Consider the following 20,040-nt stretch of genomic DNA (forward strand, 5'->3'; position numbering starts at 1 on the left):
TGTACTTTGCTCCGTTCATCTTTCCTTCGATCCTGACTAGTCTCCCAGTCCCTGTCGCTGAAAAATATCCCCACAGCATGATGCTGCCACCACCATGCATAACTGTAGGGATGGTGCCTGGTTTCCCCCAGACGTGACATTTCGCATTCAGGCCAAAGAGTTCAATCTTGGTTTCATCAGCCCAGATAATCTTGTTTCTCATGGTCTGAGAGTCCTTTAGGTGCCATTTGGCTAACTCCAAGTGGGCTGTCATGTGCCTTTTACTGAGGAGTGGCTTCCGTCTGGCCACTCTACCATAAAGGCCTGATTGGTGGAGTACTGCAGAGATGGTTGTCCTTCTGGAAGGTTCTCCCATCTCCACAAAGGAACTCTGGAACTCTGTCAGAGTGACCATTGTTTTCTTGGTCACCTCCCTGACCAAGGCCCTTCTCCCCCGACTTCGTTTAACACTTTTTTGGTTACTACATGATTCCATATGTGTTATTTCATAGTTTTGACATCTTCACTATTATTCTACAATGTAAATAAAATAGTAAAAATAAAGAAAAACCCTTGAATGAATAGGTGTCCAAACTTTTGACTGGTACTGTACATTATGGAAAACATGTCTCACACTCAGTCATAGTTAGTAGAATAATGAATGCATTGGCAAGATTTTGGCACCGTCAACTTTTAGAAGGTTAGCAGGAAAGTTAATAATTTAAACCACCTAAATATACTCACATTCACTGTATCACGTTTCAGGAGAAGACCCAGATGTTGACATTGTCGAAGTAACAAAAGGTTATTACAAAATCAGGGGGCAGGTAAACAACAGGTCAAGGGCAGGCAGAGATCAGTAATCCAGATCAGAGTCCAAAAAGTACAGAACGGCAGGCTGTCTCAGGGCAGGCAGAGGTCAATAATCCAGATCAGAGTCCAAAAAGTACAGAACGGCAGGCAGTGTTAGGGCAGGCAGAGGTCAATAATCCAGATCAGAGTCCAAAAAGTACAGAACGGCAGGCAATTCGCCCTTTATTTTTATTTTTTTACAGTGGCAAAGGGTAAAGTCTACAAAACCTAGACCACTGTGTTTATTATAGATTCAAGTTTTGGAAACATAAAACTGTATTGATATTAAATGTTTAATCGAGGAGAAAATGTGCAGAATGTCTCACTCGATCTCCATCTTCTCCCGCCACTGGGCTTCCTCTCATCACCATATTTGGTAGTGAGTGGAAACGTCAACCGGATGCTTAACATTTACACATCAGGTGAAATATCTGGCTCATTGTTCTATCTGTGGTGTGGTTGTGTTATGAGGTGGTGGGCAGAAGCTGAAAAGAGTTAATCGAGGAGGAGCAGATTTGTTTGTATTATGACAGCAAAATACTCTTATGATGACTATAACAATCGTTGGCACCTTCAATTCTTGCACATTTTCTCATAAAAAGTATACTGAACAAAAATATAAATGCAACATGCAACAATTTCAAAGATTTTACTGAGTTACAGTTAATATATATATAAGGAAATCAGTCAATTGAAATAAATTCATTAGGCCCTAATCTATGGATTTCACATGACTGGGGAGGGGTGCAGCTATGGGTGGGCCTGGGAGGGCATAGGTCCACCCACTGGGGAGGGGTGCAGCTATGGGTGGGCCTGGGAGGGCATAGGTCCACCCACTGGGGAGCCAGGCCCAGCCAATCAGAATTAGTTTTTTCCACACAAAAGGACTTTATTACAGACAGAAATACTCCTCAGTTTCATCAGCTGTTCGGGCGGCTGATCTCAGACGATCCCTTAAGTGAACAAGCCGGATGTGGATGTCCTGGGCTGGTGTGGTTACACGTGGTCTGTGGGATCGGCTTATGGTAGAGAAATTGACATTAAATTCTCTGGCAACAGCTCTGGTGGACATTCCTGCAGTCAGCATGCCAATTGCACACTCCCTCAAGTAAGTACTGTTTACTTCTCCTCTTCCAACATGACAGTTATCTCTGCCTCCTCCTTCACTCCAAGAACGGCATCCTCCTCTCTCTCTTCTTCTTCTTCTTTCACTGTAACTTCCTCATATTCTTTCTTTACTGTGACATCCTCCTCTTCCTTCTCCTCTTTCACGACAACGTTCAGCCACAGACCCTCTTTCTCCGTCCAGCAGACCTCCTCTTCTTTAGCAGGAGGGGAGTAGCTTAGTGAGCTCATGGTCGGGGATGTTAGCTAGCTAGTTAGCATTAGCCTAGTGTTACTTAGCCAGATAGGAGGATGTTCGCTAGCTAGTTAGCATTAGCCTAGTGTTACTTAGCCAGATAGGAGGATGTTAGCTAGCTTGTTAGCATTAGCCTAGTGTTACTTAGCCAGATAGGAGGATGTTAGCTAGCTTGATAGCATTAGCCTAGTGTTACTTAGCCAGATAGGAGGATGTTAGCTAGCTTGTTAGCATTAGCCTAGTGTTACTTAGCCAGATAGGAGGATGTTAGCTAGTTAAGATGAGCTACTAGCCTAGTGTTAGGCTATTCTAGCTATTCAGCCAGCTGATTAGTAACTTACATATGAAATAAATGGGGTAACTATCTATACAACATATATTTTCTTAAACACAGTGACTAATATACACCGAAATAATCCCAAGAGCTATAATGTTTCGGCTATGTTGTCTAGCAAGCTACCAAAGTGGCTGACTAGCTGTTGTTGTTGTTGACGAAACTAGCTAGCATTTTTTTATCAAAAACACAAGTCAGAACACAGCCTCTCTATTCTCTCATGGGATTTCAGGTCCTCTGACTGGGAAAATGTCTTTCCACAATGAGAGCAGTGGTATGTCTTCTCCTCCTGTGTTTTAGTATGTTGGTAGGGCTTTTCTCCAGTGTGTGTTCTCTCATGCTTTTTCAGGCCCCATGATCGGGTAAAACTCTTTTCACACTGGGAACATTGGTAGGGCTTTTCTCCTGTGTGTATTCTTTCATGCACTTTCAGGCTCCCTTGATGGGTAAAACTCTTCACACTGGGAACATTGGTAGGGCTTTTCTCCTGTGTGTGTCCTCTCATGCTCATTCAGGCTCCCATACCACATAAAACTCTTTCCACAGTGGGAACAGTGATAAGGCTTCTCTCCTGTGTGTGTTCTCTCATGCCCAACCAGGGCCCCTAACTGAGTAAAACTCTTTCCACAGTGGGAGCAGTGGAAAGGCTTTTCTCCTGTATGTATTCTCTCGTGCATTTTCAGACTCCATAAATGAGTAAAACTCTTTTCACAGTGGGAGCACTGTCGTCGTCTCTCTGGTTTGGGCGTCTCTGGGTCTGGTTCCCCTGAAGGACTCTTCCCGCTGTCAGAGTGAGAGTCTGGTCTCTCTCCTGCCAAAGACAGACATATAATTTAGCTAAACAGCGACCTGAATGAAACCTCCACATGATAAAACCGTCTTCCTATGAGGTTTAATCCAGACTATATCCCACAATAGCCTGAGGTCAGTCTTCACAACACAATAAAAAATAAACTTGAGATGATGTAGAGCTTAAAATCTAATCTTGCTCTCATGGAATGTCATGTTTATAGGCTGATCAGAGCTCTATAATAATAGATAATGTCATGTTTTAGGCTGATCAGAGCTCTATAATAATAGATAATGTCATGTTTATAGGCTGATCAGAGCTCTATAATAATAGATAATGTCATGTTTATAGGCTGATCAGAGCTCTATAATAATAGATAATGTCTTGTTTTTAGGCTGATCAGAGCTCTATAATAATAGATAATGTCATGTTTATAGGCTGAGCAGAGCTCTATAATAATAGATAATGTCATGTTTTAGGCTGATCAGAGCTCTATAATAATAGATCATGTTTATAGGCTGATCAGAGCTCTATAATAATAGATCATGTCATGTTTTTAGGCTGATAATAATACAGTGCATTCGGAAAGTATTCAGACCCCTTGACTTTTTCCACATTTTGCATTTTTTGATTTGTTTATTCTGATAAATCTAAACACAATATCCCATAATGACAAAGCAAAAACAGGTTGTTAGAAGGTTTTGCAAACTTATAAAAAAAACAAAAAAAACAGAGATACCTTATTTACATAAGTATTCAGACCCTTTCTATGAGACTCGAAATTGAGCTCAGGTGCATCCTGCTTCCATTGATCATCCTTGAGATGTTTCTACAACTCGATTGGAGTCCACCTGTGGTAAATTCCATTGATTTGACATGATTTGGAAAGGCACACATCCTGTCTATATAAGATCCCACAGTTGTCAGTGCATGTCAGAGCAAAAACCAAGCCATGAGGTCGAAGGAATTGTCCGTAGAGCTCCGAGACAGGATAATGTCAAGGCACAGATCTGGGGAAGGTTACCAAAAAATGTCTGCAGCATTGAAGGTCCCCAAGAACAGAGTGGCCTCCATCATTCTTAAATGGAAGAAGTTTGGAACCACCAAGATTCTTCCTAGAGCTGGCCGCCTGGCCAAACTGAGCAATCGGGGAAGAAGGGCCTTGGTCAGGGAGGTGACCAAGAACCCGATGGTCACTCTGACTGAGCTCCTCTGTGGAGATGGAAGAACCTTCCAGAAGGACAACCATCTCTGCAGAATTCCACCAATCAGGCCTTTGCGGTAGAGTGGCCAGACAGAAGCCACTCCTCAGTCAAAGGCACATGACAGCCCGCTTGGAGTTTGCCAAAAGGCACCTTAAGGACTCTCAGACCATGAGAAACAAGATTGAACTCTTTGGCCTGAATGCCAAGCGTCATGTCTGGAGGAAACCTGCCACCATTCCTACGGCGAAACTTGGTGGTGGCAGTATCATGCTGTGGGGATGTTTTTCAGCGGCAGGGACTGGGAGACTATCAGGATCGAGGGAAAGATGAACAGAGCAAAGTACAGAGAGATCCTTGATGAAAACCTTCTCTAGAGCGCTCAGGACCTCAGACTGGGGCAAAGGTTCACCTTCCAGCAGGACAACGACCCTAAGCACACAGCCAAGACAACGCAGGAGTGGCTTTGGGACAAGTCTCTGAATGTCCTTGAGTGGCCCTGCCAGAGCCCGGACTTGAACCCGATCTAATATCTCTGGAGAGACCTGAAAATAGCTGTGCAGCGACACTCCCCATCCAACCTGACAGAGCTTGAGAGGATCTGCAGAGAAGAATGGAGAAACCCCCAAATACAGGTGTGCCAAGCTTGTAGCGTCATACCCAAGAAGAATCGAGGCTGTAATCGCTGCCAAAGGTGCTTCAACAAAGTACTGAGTAAAGTGTCCACCAGGCTTTCACCTCATCAGCCTGGAAGCAGAGGCTACATACAGGGAAGATCTCAATTGTATCCTCCTGGGTGCAGAAGAGGTGGATTTGGGGCTCAAAAACAACACTTATTTCCAGACAAGGTATTTAAGGTATTATTTTGGTTGCTTATGTAACCGGTGTGAAATGGCTAGCTAGTTAGCGGTGCGCGCTCGAAGCGTTTCAATCGGTGACGTCACTCGCTCTGAGACCTTGAAGTAGTTGTTTCCCTTGCTCTGCAAGGGCCGCTGCCTTTTGTGGAGCGACGGGTAACGGTGTTTCGAGGGTGACTGTTGTCGATGTGTGCAGAGGGTCCCTGGTTCGAGCCCAGGTTGGGGCGAGGAGAGGGACGGAAGCAACACTGTTACACTTGTAACTTTTTATTTAAACCTTTTTTGGGAGTACATACCGGTGGGACAGCAGTACTGATCATAGTTGCTCAGCGAAACTCCATTCTTTGCTTAGTCCAGAACGTATTTTGACATTATTAAGCTTGAAAAGGAGGATCTCCATATTCAACGTCTCCTGTAAGCCCAGATTCTGGTTCAAACGGCTCCTTTAGTCCATTATTAGGCTACTTAATATAGTTTTTACAATTTCTACATTAAAAAAGAACATAATCACATGTATCACTTCAGTTGAATGGCGTTTTAAAACCACGTCTCAGTTCAACAACAGTTAGTGATACTATTTTTAAGACAGCACTTACTGGTGTTAATTAGACCTTCAGTCTCTTCCTCCTCCTTCAATGTGACAGTTATCTCTCCCTCCCTCTTCGCTCCAAAAACGGCATCCTCTTCTTTCACGGTAATATTATCTTCTCTTTTCACTCTTAACGCTTCTTCCTCTTCTTTCACTGTAACGTCTTTCACTTCTTCTTTCACGGTAACATCCTCCTCCTCTTTCACTCTTAACGCTTCTCCCTCTTCTTTCACTGTAACGTCTTTCTCTTCTTCTTTCACGGTAACAGCCTCCTCCTCTTTCACTCTGAACGCGTCTTCCTCTTCTTTCACTGTAACGTCTTTCTCTTCTTCTTTCACGGTAACAGCCTCACCCTCATATTCTTGTTTTACTGTGACATCCTCCTCATCCTTCTCCTCTTTCACGACAATGTTCAGCCAAAGACCCTCTTTCTCCGTCCTGCAGACCTCCTCTTGTTTAGCAGGAGGATAGTAGCTTAGTGAGCTCATGGTCGGAGATGTTAGCATTAGCTAGCTATAGCAACATAAATATTACATTCAAGGGGTAACTAGCTAGCTATACGACACAAGGTGACAGGAGTGCTTTTAAAACACACTGGATAATATACACGAAAGCGTCTAAGAGCTTGAAGCTACCGAGGTGGCTGACTAGCTGTTGTTGAAGAAGCGTTCCGTCCACTAGATTATACGTCACACTCTGACAGCATCGCCTGAAAGACGCACATCGCCATCTGCTGGCTGGAGTGGGTAACGCAGTTGAGTTTATTTATTATTGTTTATGTCCAATACTTATAAATATATTATTCTCTCCTTTTGGAACCAATGGAATGGTACCTTAAAAGGGGCAATCAGCAGCAAAAACAAGTTCCCCGCCACTGTTTCGGTGAAAAGTAGGATGAATGATGCAGCTGGCTAGTTGATAGTAAAGTAGGATGAATGATGCAGCTGGCCAGTTGATAGTAAAGTAGGATGAATGATAGATGCAGCTGGCCAGTTGATAGTAAAGTAGGATGAATGATGCAGCTGGCCAGTTGATAGTAAAGTAGGATGAATGATGCAGCTGGCCAGTTGATAGTAAAGTAGGATGAATGATAGATACAGCTGGCCAGTTGATAGTAAAGTAAGATAAATTATAGATACAGCTAGCCAGTTGATAGTAAATTAGGATGAATGATAGATACAGCTGGCCAGTTGATAGTAAAGTAGAATGAATGATGCAGCTGGCCAGTTGAGAGTAAAGTAGGATGAATGATAGATACAGCTGGCCAGTTGATAGTAAAGTAGGATAAATGATAGATACAGCTAGCCAGTTGATAGTAAAGTAGAATCTAAGCAAACAGCGGGAGGCAGGGCTTTCTCCTATAGATCTCAATTTTTATGGAACAGTCTGCCTACCCATGTGAGAGACGCAGACTCGGTCTCAACCTTTAAGTCTTTACTGAAGACTTATCTCTTCAGTAGGTCATATGATTGAGTGTAGTCTGGCCCAGGAGTGTGAAGGTGAACGGAAAGGCTCTGGAGCAACGAACAGCCCTTGCTGTCTCTGCCAGGCCGGTTCCCCTCTCTCCACTGGGGTTCTCTGCCTCTAACCCTGTTACAGGGGCTGAGTCACTGGCTTGCTGGTGCTCTTTCATGCCATCCCTAGGAGGGGTGCGTCACTTGAGTGGGTTGAGTTACTGACGTGATCTTCCTGTCTGGGGTTGGCGCCCCCCTTGGTTTGTGCTGTGGTGGAGACCTCTGTGGGCTATACTCGGCCTTGTCTCAGGATTGTAAGTTGGTGGTTGAGGATATCCCTCTAGTGGTGCGGGGGCTGTGCTTTGGCAGAGTGGGTGGGGTTATATCCTTCCTGTTTGGCCCTGTCCGGGGTTTCTTCGGATGGGGCCACAGTGTCTCCCGGACCGCTCCTGTCTCAGCCTCCAGTATTTATGCTGCAGTAGTTTATGTGTCGGGGGCTGGGGTCAGTTGGTTATACCTGGAGTACTTCTCCTGTCTTATCCAGTGTCCTGTGTGAATTTAAGTATGCTCTCTCTAATTCTCTCGTTCTCTCTTTCTCTCTGAGAACCTGAGCCCTAGGACCATACGTCAGGACTACCGGGCATGCTGACACCTTGCTGTCCCCAGTCCGCCTGGCCTTGCTGCTATTCCAGTTTCAACTGTTCTGCCTGCGGTTACGAAACCCCTACCTGTCCCAGACCTGCTGTTTTCAACTCTTAATGATCGGCTATGAAAAGCCAACTGAGAGACCTGAGCCCTAGGACCATACGTCGGGACTACCGGCCGTGGTGACTCCTTGCTGTCCCCAGTCCGCCTGGCCTTGCTGCTATTCCAGTTTCAACTGTTCTGCCTGCGGTTATGGAACCCCTACCTGTCCCAGACCTGCTGTTTTCAACTCTTAATGATCGGCTATGAAAAGCCAACTGAGATTTATTCCTGATTATTATTTGACCATGCTTGTCACTTATGAAAATTTTTGAACATCTTGGCATGGTTCTGTTATAATCTCCACCCGGCACAGCCAGAAGAGGACTGGCCACCCCTCATAGCCTGGTTCCTCTCTAGGTTTCTTCCTAGGTTTTGGCCTTTCTAGGGAGTTTTTCCTAGCCACCGTGCTTCTACACCTGCATTACTAGCTGTTTGGGGTTTTAGGCTGGGTTTCTGTACAGCACTTCGAGATATTAGCTGATGTACGAAGGGCTATATAAAATAAAATTGATTGATTGATTGATGATGCAGCTAGCCAGTTGATAGTAAAGTAGGATGAATGATGCAGCTGGCCAATTGATAGTAAAGTAGGATGAATGATACAGCTGGCCAGTTGATAGTAAAGTAGGATGAATGATAGATACAGCTAGCCAGATGATATTAAAGTAGGATGAATGATACAGCTGGCCAGTTGATAGTAAAGTAGGGTGAATGATACAGCGAGCCAGTTGATAGTAAAGTAGGATGAATGATAGATACGGCTAGCCAGTTGATAGTAAAGTAGGATGAAAGATGCAGCTAGCCAGTTGATAGTAAAGTAGGATGAATGACCAGGACGACTGATCCCTGTAAAGGAAAGAATGAATGTATCGTGAGATTTTGAGTGAAAACCTCCTTCCATCAGCAAGGGCATTGAAGATGAAACGTGGCTGGGTCTTTCAGCATGACAATGATCCCAAACACACCACCCGGGCAACGAAGGAGTAGTTTCGTAAGAAGCATTTCAAGGTCCTGGAGTGGCCTAGCCAGTCTCCAGATCTCAACCCCATAGAAAATTTTTGGAGGGAGTTGAAAGTCTGTGTTGCCCAGCGACAGCCCCAAAACATCACTGCTCTAGATGAGATCTGCATGGAGGAATGGGCCAAAATACCAGCAACAGTGTGTGAAAACCTTGTGAAGACTTACAGAAAACGTTTGACCTGTGTCATTGCCAACAAAGGGTATATAACAAAGTATTGAGAAACTTTTGTTATTGACCAAATACTTATTTTCCACTGTACCTCTTCATACTATCAAGACAATTCTTATTGCATGCTGAATATTTCAAGTGCACTGGAAACATTATATTTATCTTATTTCAGTCTTCGGGAGCTAGATATATCTGTTTCTCTTCATCAGACAGCAGTTTTTACAAGAGGCTGTAGTTACATCGTAGATAGAAGCAGGCCATTGGCTGCCTTGATCACGAGGGTTATGTACGGGACCTCTGATTGGTTCTTAGTTTAGGAGTTCATCAATGTTGCCTGAGCAGACAGAGTGTTGAAATATACTTTTTATGCGAAAATGTGCAAGAATTTAAGGTGCCAACAAATGTTATAGTCATCATAACAATATTTTACTGTCATATACAAAAAAATCAGGTCCTTCCTCGACTGGGATCGATTAACTTCACTCTTTTCAGCTTCTGCCCACCACCTAATAACACAACCACACCACAGATAGAACAATGAGCCAGATATTTCACCTGATGTATAAATGTGAAACATCCGGTTGGCGTTTCAACTCAATACCAAATATGGTGTTGAGAGGAAGCCCAGTGGCCGGCAGTGGGAGAAGATGGAGCGAGATGGATTTTGGCCGATATTCGGCTATTTTTTTTTTTAATCTATGAAACATTTGATCTCAATACAGTTTTCTGTTTCCATCACTAGAATATGTAACAAACAGAGTGGACTACGTTTTGTAGACTTTACCCTTTGCCAAAGTTGTAAAAAATTGCGTTGTTTAGAAGGAGTGTAAGGGCGAATTGAGTTATTGCTCATGGGCAATCTTCACAAAGTAGGCGTTCCCTAAAGGAAATATGCAAATATATTCTAGAACGGGCCAATAGGAGCTCTCTTGCTCCTGCTTGGCTCTGCCCACCTCCTTGCTTGTTCTGCCCACTATGATTACTTTGCTCCCATTGGAAACGACAGGCTCTGGTCTATCTTGGGTTAGTTATAAAAGTCTTTGGCCACACAGTCTGAGAAGAGCATGAGGTGTGGCTGAGATTAGTCAGTTTGAGCTAGTATATGAACTCAGTAGCACAGAGCAGATCCCCCATATGACGTTGAGAAATAGTGCACTATGGGTTGTTTAGAAGATATCCGGAAATAAGTTAATAAATACGTAATAACGCAAAAACATAACTGTTTGTTCTTATAGCTAACCAGATCGTGACTACAACTAATTTACTAAGTCTTTAACCACACTGTGTTGTTACATTGGTGGGTAAAAAAAACTAATGCTTCCTACGCTTTAACTTTTTGTCTGAAAATAAAATCTACATTTTACTCAACTTCGTTACCCACTCCAGTCAGCAGATGGCGATGTGGGACTTTAAGGCTATGCTGCTAGTGTGACGTATAATCTAGTGGACGGGACGCTTCTTTCAACAGCAGCAACAGTTAGTCAGACACCTCGGTAGCTTGCTAGACAAAATAGCCCAACCAATAAAGCTCTTTAGACGCTTTCGTGTATATTAGCCACTGTGTTTTAAACCCACTTCTGTCGTCTAGTTAGTTATCCCATTTAATTTCATATTTACGGTGTTGTTGTTATTGGTCAGCTAGCTGGCTGGTTAAGTTAGCACTAGCCTAGCTAGCTAACATCCCCGACCATGAGGTCACTAAGCTACTCTCCTCCTGCTAAAGAAGAGGAGGTCTGCTGGACGGAGAAAGAAGCTCTAGTGAAAGAGGAGGAGGAAGAGGAGGATGTTACAATACAAAAACAAGTAGAGGGTGAGGCTGTTACCGTGAAAGAAGAAGAGAAAGACGTTACAGTGAAAGAAGAGGAAGACGCGTTCAGAGTGAAAGAGGAGGAGGATGCAGTTTTTGGAGTGAAAGAGGAGGGGGAAGAGGAGGATGTTACAATACAAAAAAAAGTAGAGGGTGAGGCTGTTACCGTGAAAGAAGAAGAGAAAGACGTTACAGTGAAAGAAGAGGAAGACGCGTTCAGAGTGAAAGAGGAGGAGGATGTTACAGTGAAAAAAGAGGAAGACGCGTTCAGAGTGAAAGAGGAGGATGATGTTACATTGAAAGAAGAGGAGGATGCAGTTTTTGGAGTGAAAGAAGAGGGGGAGATGACTGTCACATCGAAAAAGGAGGAGGAAGAAGAGGAGGGAACTGGATATCTGGTTCCGGTTTCCCAAAGGCACCTTAAGGCATCCAATGGTTCTAATGATGAACTAAGCAGTAAGATGCGTCTTAAAAACAGAGGCACAAACTCTGCAGTTGTTGAACTGATGTGTGGTGTTAATGGGGAAATCTGCAGTTGCTACATCCATATTTGGACTTTTAAATTATTTACATTCTTGAAGAATATAACACATGCCTCATAAGCTTAGTTCAACTGTCGTACCCCATCAGAACCCCAAATAAGCTTTTTTTACTCCAAGGTTTAGAAACAATGTGAACCAACACTGTATCGCCTCAAAGTTAAAACTATAATGTTGATATCATGGATGGTCAGTCCTTGCATCCATAGGTCTGTCTATGAATTTGAGAGTAGTTACATTTCTCCAGCCCCATCATCATCTTATTACCAAAACAGTGGCGGAATGACAGCTTTGTTATTGTTTGAACTGCAGATTGGTTGATTGATTGATGTGTGGCTTTTTTAAAGGAACAACCTAGGATTTAAACAGCAACAAAATGGCTTCCCAGAGAGACTTGGTTTGGTAAACAGCTGAGGGATGGGGGCTGGAGAAATGTAACCACTCTCAAATTCATAGAGAAAGCTATTGTAGCAACCTTAACCCAAAACCTAGCGACCTCATCAATAAGTTCAGACATCTTGGTATAACAGTTATCAGGTGTTGGCTTGACAGTCTCTGGACCCAGGTTTGAGTCCAGCTCAGGGCTACCCCTGGAATTCACTACACTATGAATACAAGGACTGGCCATCCATGAGGTCAAAATCACAGTTTTAACCAAATTGAGACTATACAGTGTTTGTTTACAAACAGTGGCGTTATATGAGCTCATGTTTTGGTTTCTGATGGGGTAAGACAGTTGAAATATTTGAGGCATTTAAAAGTTATATTCTTAAAGAATCAATGGCTATACAGTTTATGGGTCTTTCTATATCTGCCAGTGAGGCTTTCCTGTGGGGGTGAAATTGTTGGAGCTGTTGATAAGTCATTGTATAATATTCTGCAAATGTATTTTCATTTTTATTAGGGCTGACCCTAGTCGACTGGTCGATTGTTTGGTCGATAGGCTGTTTTGTCGACAGAGATTTTTTTAGTCGAGCAGTCGCAAAAACACTATATATACAAAAGTATGTGGACACCCCTTCAAATTAGTCGATTCAGCTGTTTCAGCCACAACCGTTGCTGACAGGTGTATAAAATCGAGCACACAGCCATGCAATTTTATAGACAAACGTTGGCAGTAGAATGGCCTTACTGAAGCGCTCAGTGACTTTAAACGTAGCACCGTCATAGGATGCCACCTTTCCATGGCCGAGCAGCCGCACACAAGCCCCAGATCACCATGCGCAATGCCAAGTGTCGGCTGGAGTGGTGTAAAGCTCGCTGCCATTGGACTCTGGAGCAGTAGAAAGGCGTTCACTGGAGTGATCAATCCGACGGACGAATCTGGGTTTAGCGGACGCCCGGAGAACACTACTTGCCCCAATGCATAGTGCCAACTGTAATGTTTGGTGGAGGAGGAATAATGGCCTGGGGCTGTTATTCATGGTTCGGTCCCCTTAGTTCCAGTGAAGGGAAATCTTAACGCTACATCATACAGTGACATTCTAGACGATTCTGTGCTTCCAACTTTGTGGCAACAGCTTGGGGAAGGCCCTTTCCTGTTTCAGCATGACAATGCCCCTGTGCGTAAAGCAAAGTCCAAACAGAAATGGTTTGTCGAGATCGGTGTGGAAGAACTTGACTTGCCTGCACAGAGCCCTGACCTCAACCCCATCGAACACCTTTGGGATGAATTGGAAGGCCGACTGCGAGCCAGGCCTAATCGCCCAACGTCAGTGCCCGACCTCACTAAAGCTCTTGTGGCTGAATGGAAGCAAGTCCCTCGCAGCAATGTTCCAACATCTAGTGGAAAGCCTTCCTAGAAGAGTGGAGGCTGTTATAGCAGCAAAGGGGGACCAACTCCATATTAATGCCTCTGCTTGAAACATGTAGGTATTACAGACGCGGTCAGGGAGACGTTTTAAAATGTCAGTGAAGACTCTTGCCAGCTGGTCAGTGCATGCTCTTGAGTACGCGTCCTGGTAATCTGTCTGTGAAGATTAACCTGTTTAACCCCTTGGAGTCAATTGACGCAAATTTGCTTCAATCTAAGTAATTTAAGTAATCCATAGTACGACCATCTTAAAACAATTCCATATGTCAGTTTAGACCCCCTCCCCAACGGCTTAGATTTACAGGGGTTAAAGGTCATACTCACATCGGCTAAGGAGAGAGTGATCATACAGTCGTCCGGAACAGCTGGTGCACAAGACTTTGTGGAGGCCACGGAGATGGCACAGTCCATCGCTCTAAGACATGTGATACATAAATTGTATATGGTTATATTATGTACAAAAAATGAGAAACTTAAAACTAATATTATTTTATAACAAATGTACTCTCCCGTGGATAGGAAGTAATATAGCACAACACAAAACACCACATCTGTAATTTTAGCGGGCATGGCGTATTTACATGGCAGGAGAGTAAAATTCAAGCCAGAATAACCTACTGTTTTTTGGCGAACTCCAAGGTCCTCTGGTAATACTAGTCCCGTGTGAATCGACATCCCTGTGTTTTGAGAGAAATGAGTTTGACAGGTGTTGCTCACGGTTTGATCAAGAAAACAATAACTGATTTGATCAATTTAACGAAGTGCTGCTCATAGCCTACATATGAAGGGCCTGGAAGTATCAACTTTCACAGTGGATGATTTTGTTCATATGTTTTGTGTGTATTCATATTTCTGGCCTACAATCATCGATGTTACTACTAATGTGAAAACAAGACAAGATATTACTATTATTGCTCACTTGACTGTCTTAAGACAATTGTCAAATAATTTAATTTAATTTAACAGATGTCAATTGTTGTACAGCTTCATGGGTACGCTCTGGGCATCACCTTTTACCTCAAATAAACAGTATTTCTGCTGTTGTGGGCCTTTAACCATCTGTCTGACTTTGTCGTTCACACAGAAGAGAGACGTGACTATCGTGGATCCTCTGGGGAGCCTCAACAACATCATGAAGCTGAGGAGGCAGAGAAGAGTCCCTCCAGATCAGAACATCTCAAGAAACACCAGCGGAAACCCACAGGGAAGAAATCTCACTGCTGCTCTGACTGTGGGAAGATATTCAACTCTTCAGCAGACCTTAAAAGACATATGAGAATCCATACAGGAGAGAAACCTTATAGCTGCGATCAATGTGGGAAGAATTTTACTTCATCTACCAGTCTGACTATCCACCAGAGAACACACACAGGAGAGAAACTATATAGCTGCGATCAATGTGGGAAGAGTTTTAGTCAATCAAGCAACATGAAGGTACATTTCAGAACAGAATCACACCAGAGAACACACACAGGAGAGAAGCCTTATAGCTGTGATCAATGTGGGAATAGTTTTAGTCAATCAAGCAACCTGATGGTACATTTGAGAATGCACACAGGAGAGAAACTTTATAGCTGTGATCAATGTGGGAAGAGTTTTAGTCGATCAAGCAGCCTGATGATACATTTGAGAATGCACACAGGAGAGAAACCTTATCGCTGTGATCAATGCGGGAAGAGTTTTACTACATCTACCAGTCTGACTATCCACCAGAGAATACACACAGGAGAGAAGCCTTATAGCTGTGATCAATGTGGGAAGAGTTTTAGTCGATCTAGCCATCTGACTATCCACCAGAGAATACACACAGGAGAGAAACCTTATAGCTGTGATCAATGTGGGAAGAGTTTTACTACATCTACCAGTCTGACTATCCACCAGAGAATACACACAGGAGAGAAGCCTTATAGCTGTGATCAATGTGGGAAGAGTTTTAGTCGATCAAGCAAGCTGATGGTACATTTGAGAATGCACACAGGAGAGAAACCTTATAGCTGTGATCAATGTGGGAAGAGTTTTACTACATCTAGCCATCTGACTAGTCACCAGAGAATACACACAGGAGAGAAGCCTTATAGCTGTGATCAATGTGGGAAGAGTTTTACTCAATCAAGCAACCTGATGGCACATTTGAGAATGCACACAGGAGAGAAATCTTATAGCTGTGATCAATGCGGGAAGAGTTTTACTACATCTACCAGTCTGACTATCCACCAGAGAATACACACAGGAGAGAAGCCTTATAGCTGTGATCAATGTGGCAAGAGATACACTGCTAAAAAAACTCTGATTAAACATCAGAAAGTACATACATGAAGGCTCTGAAATGAGTTGTGTTACACTTACCACGTTGGCGACCCACTTGAATCAAAATGCAACACTTCTAAATGTAGCTAGCTGTTTTCTACAAATTGTCCTCTGACCAGTGATGTACACATTATTCCCAGATTCCGTGTGGTTTTTGAGCTGTTAGTTTTAACAGGACGTGCAACCTCATTCTCCCCCTCGCGCGCAATTGATTTCAACATGATATCGATATGAGTGATGACAAATAAGTGTTGCGTTTCTCTTCGTTTTGGGGACTGCTAAATTTAAATGCATCACTCCAAAATGTAGCTGACTGTCTTCTGCAGGTTGTCCTCTAACCAGTGAAGTAAAAGATATCGCCCGTTTCCATGTGTATTTTTTTGTTGTGTTAGTTTCAACAGCAGGTACAACCTGATTTTCCCCCCTAATCGATATTAGTGATTTATTGCCACTTGTCAAAACAACAGTGTTTTTGGTGCTTGTGCAGTTAATAAGGTGGTTGTTTAAAAAAATACAAGTATTATGATTACTATTGTGGAACATGTTTGTGTCGATAGTACATGTTATGTTTAGGTTTTCCATTTATCACAAACTATTTCTGCATATTGGTTATTGATTTGGACACGTTAAAACTGTGTTTTGACATTGGGCAGTATCCCACCTTGCAAAATATAGTTGAAAAGACGTTGAAAAGAAGACTATGCTCGAGGTCCAATCTATGTTTGGTTTTGGTTGAAAGTTAAAGTTAAAAATATGTTTTTTTAGGTCGTTGTTTCAACGACTTGAAAACAACTTCATTTCAACGTACTTGCAGCCTATAAACATGGACGCAGGATAACACATGCGTCTATGAACTGTTTTATTAACAATCTTACATCACTCCAGTATTTCTTTACAACATTCAAGTGCTAATTGTCTTTATTCCACTACTGAAGAAGCATGACTCAAATCACCTACTCATATCTCAAACATCCAGCCTGACAAAATATACATTTGTAATTATTCCATGCCTCCCTATTGGAAATGAATTATTGCCAATACATATTAACAAAGGGGTGTACATTCGGTTTTGATATTTCATAATGTTTCCATTTCATGTAACATTTAGTAATCATAATAATTTATGTGATTAACAGATTTTTTTTTTGCAGAATTAAATTGTTTATAAACAGTGTAGTAAAACCAGCTTATATTTTGGGCTGGATATTACATCATATTCTTACTGTTTTAACCAATGTTATTTCCTTAGATGCTCTTTAATCTTTCAGCTTTTATTGATATTCTTTAGTTTTTTATCCACTGTTTGTTATCTAGTAAATATTTCCGTTTTTATTTTCATAGTTTTTATTCATTTTTTCCTGTGAATTGCGTTGCATTTCATGTCTGAAATGTGCTATATAAATAAACTATACTGAACAAAAATATAAACGCAACAAGTGTTGGTCCCAGACATTTTCCATACTCACAAAAAGCTGATTTCTCTCAAATGTTGTTCACATCCCTGTTAGTGAGCATTTCTCCTCCTTTGCCATAATAATCCATCCACTTCACAGCTGTGGCATATCAAGAAGCTGATTAAACAGCATGATCATTACACAGGTGCACCTTGTGCTAGGCACAATAAAAGGCCACTTTAAAATATGCAGTTTTATCACACAATGCAATGCCACAGATGACTAGAGTTTTGAAGAAGCATGCAATTGGCGTGCTGACTGCAGGAATGTCCACCAGAGTTGTTGCCAGAGAATTGAATGTTAATTTCTCTACCATAAGCCGCCTCCAACGTTGTTTTAGAGAATTTGGCCGTACGTCCAACCGCCTCACAACTGCAGAGCACGTGTATGGCGTCGTGTGGGTGAGTGGTTTGCTGATGTCAACAGAATGCCCCATGGTGGGGTTATGGTATGGGCAGGCATAAGCTACGGACACAAATGCATTTTACCGATGGCAATTTAAATGCCAAAGATACCGTGACGAGATCCTGATCCTTTTTTTTGCGCCGCCTCATGGGTCTCACAGTCACGGCAGGCTGTGACACCGCCTGGGATCGTACCCGGGTCTGTAGTGACGCCTCAAGCACTGCGACACAGTGCCTTAGACCGCTACACCACTTGGGAGGCCTGGGTAAGTTACTTTCTAAATCTACAGTCCAGAATTCTCATCAGTAACTAACTTTTGGATTACTGACACTCAGCAACGTAATCGGATTACTTTCAGTTACTTTACACTGCTAACCCTAATGCCTAACCCAAACATGAAATGACCCTAACCTTAACCACACTGCTAACCCTAATGCCTAACCCTAACATGAAATAACCCTAACTTTAACCACACTGCTAACCCTAATGCCTAACCCTAACATTAAATAACCCTAACCTTAACCACACTGCTAACCCTAATGCCTAACCCTAACATGAAATAACCCTAACCTTAACCACACTGCTAACCCTAATGCCTAACCTTAACCACACTGCTAACCCTAATGCCTAACCTTAACCACACTGCTAACCCTAATGCCTAACCTTAACCACACTGCTAACCCTAATGCCTAACCTTAACCACACTGCTAACCCTAATGCCTAACTCTTACCTTACATTGTTTTGTTTTCATGAATTTTTACTATATAGCAAATGTTGACAGCAGCTGGCCCATCTAGCAGAAATCCCTCAGTTCTGCCTCCAGGACAAGACTCATCACAATAAACGTCATCCTGCTTAAGAGGCATTAGAAGAAGACACATTTAATATTACCAATTGAACATCTATTGCAGGATAAGTCAATGTTAGAGGTTACATAGCTGGCCATAAATGGATGTTGCATTTAACTTTATGAGTTTGTTATGTAGGCATCTTCTAACCCATTGCTCTCTACTATAGATAATAATATGATTAGGTTATATATTTAGGCCTACAGAAAAAAACTGTCTGTCGGATTTCCAGTCTTCAACAACAGGAGTTGGAATTATGGAAGTATAGATTAGACAAATTGTTTCTCCTGAGCATAACTCAAAAACGAAGGATTGAATAGCCCCATTCTGTTGCTTATGATGTTGTTGTCATGGAGGACTGATTGGGCTCATTGTTTCCAGTTGAAAATAAATGCTGCTCTTGGAATGGCATGCTGTGAGCACTACCGAACAGTGCTGTTTGCGTGTGCAAAATTATTTCCATTTGCTATTGGCCTATTGTTTACGTTTTGTTGGTGACACTTTGATATCTCGATCATTTACTGCTGGTTAGATCTATCAAAAGTGCTCGAGTTTGAGCATGTGTCCGTTTTCTAATCAGCACGAATTAGATTGAGCAATAAGACTCATGGTCTTCTCAAATTAAACTTTTTTTTTTTTTTTTTTTACAGTATTACATGTAACCCGTTACTCATCAAACCCGGACTGTATCTAACCATCCAGACGGTCTCGGGGGTAGCGGGGCGGCTTGGCTCAACGGAGTTCTATTTTGGCGTCTGGCCACGCAGACGCTCGTTAAACCATAAAGTTGGTTGCCATCAGCCATATAAAGTCCAAAGAAGAAGAAGAAGCCTGAAGGAGGAGAGATTACTAAATAACAAACTTTTACCATTTTATCTGTTGATTAATTGTCAGAGTAGAGGACCTTGTGCATTTCAGGGTAAAATAACAACCCAATGTTAATATCCCAGGACAAATTAGCTAGCAACAGCAAGCTAAATTGCCATAAATGTTTAATGCTTTTCGACCTGTCCCCAAATAAATAATAATATGCCATTTAGCAGATGCTTTTATCCAAAGCGACTTACAGTCATGTGTGCATACATAAATATAATTGGTTCAGAGTCTATTTTGATATTTCAACCTGTGTGTCCTGATCGACAAATTCTGACAAATTCAACTTGCGCGCGGTCTAGGTAGCATGTTAGCCTACATTCTTTTGTGATTTCAATTTGATTTGATTATTTTGCCAATTTAAAAACAAAACAGCCACACACGAGGACACAATGCATAAAAAATAATCGAGGATGACACAAAGTGATACTCGCAACTCGCTGTTGGCTGGGCTCCCTGCCTGTGCCATTAAACCCCTACAACTCATCCAGAATGCCGCAGCCCGTCTGGTATTCAACCTTCCCAAGTTCTCTCACGTCACTCCGCTCCTCCGCACACTCCACTGGCTTCCAGTTGAAGCTCGCATCTGCTACAATACCATGGTGCTTGCCTACGGAGCTGTGAGGGGAACGGCACCTCC

General features: G+C 42.6%; 1 protein-coding gene across 1 annotated transcript; it reads left to right on the forward strand.

Moving 5' to 3' along the window:
- Positions 1-14,676: 14,676 nt before the first annotated feature.
- On the forward strand, positions 14,677-15,828 carry LOC123484590 (zinc finger protein 2 homolog; the record flags this gene model as incomplete). Its single annotated transcript, XM_045215082.1, has 1 exon — positions 14,677-15,828. A coding segment is annotated over one exon (1,152 nt), but the record flags the coding sequence as incomplete, so codon positions are not given.
- Between the last annotated feature and the right edge of the window lie 4,212 nt (positions 15,829-20,040).

The sequence above is a fragment of the Coregonus clupeaformis genome, unplaced genomic scaffold (genome assembly GCF_020615455.1).
Source record: "Coregonus clupeaformis isolate EN_2021a unplaced genomic scaffold, ASM2061545v1 scaf0365, whole genome shotgun sequence".
NCBI classification, from domain to species: Eukaryota; Metazoa; Chordata; class Actinopteri; order Salmoniformes; family Salmonidae; genus Coregonus; species Coregonus clupeaformis.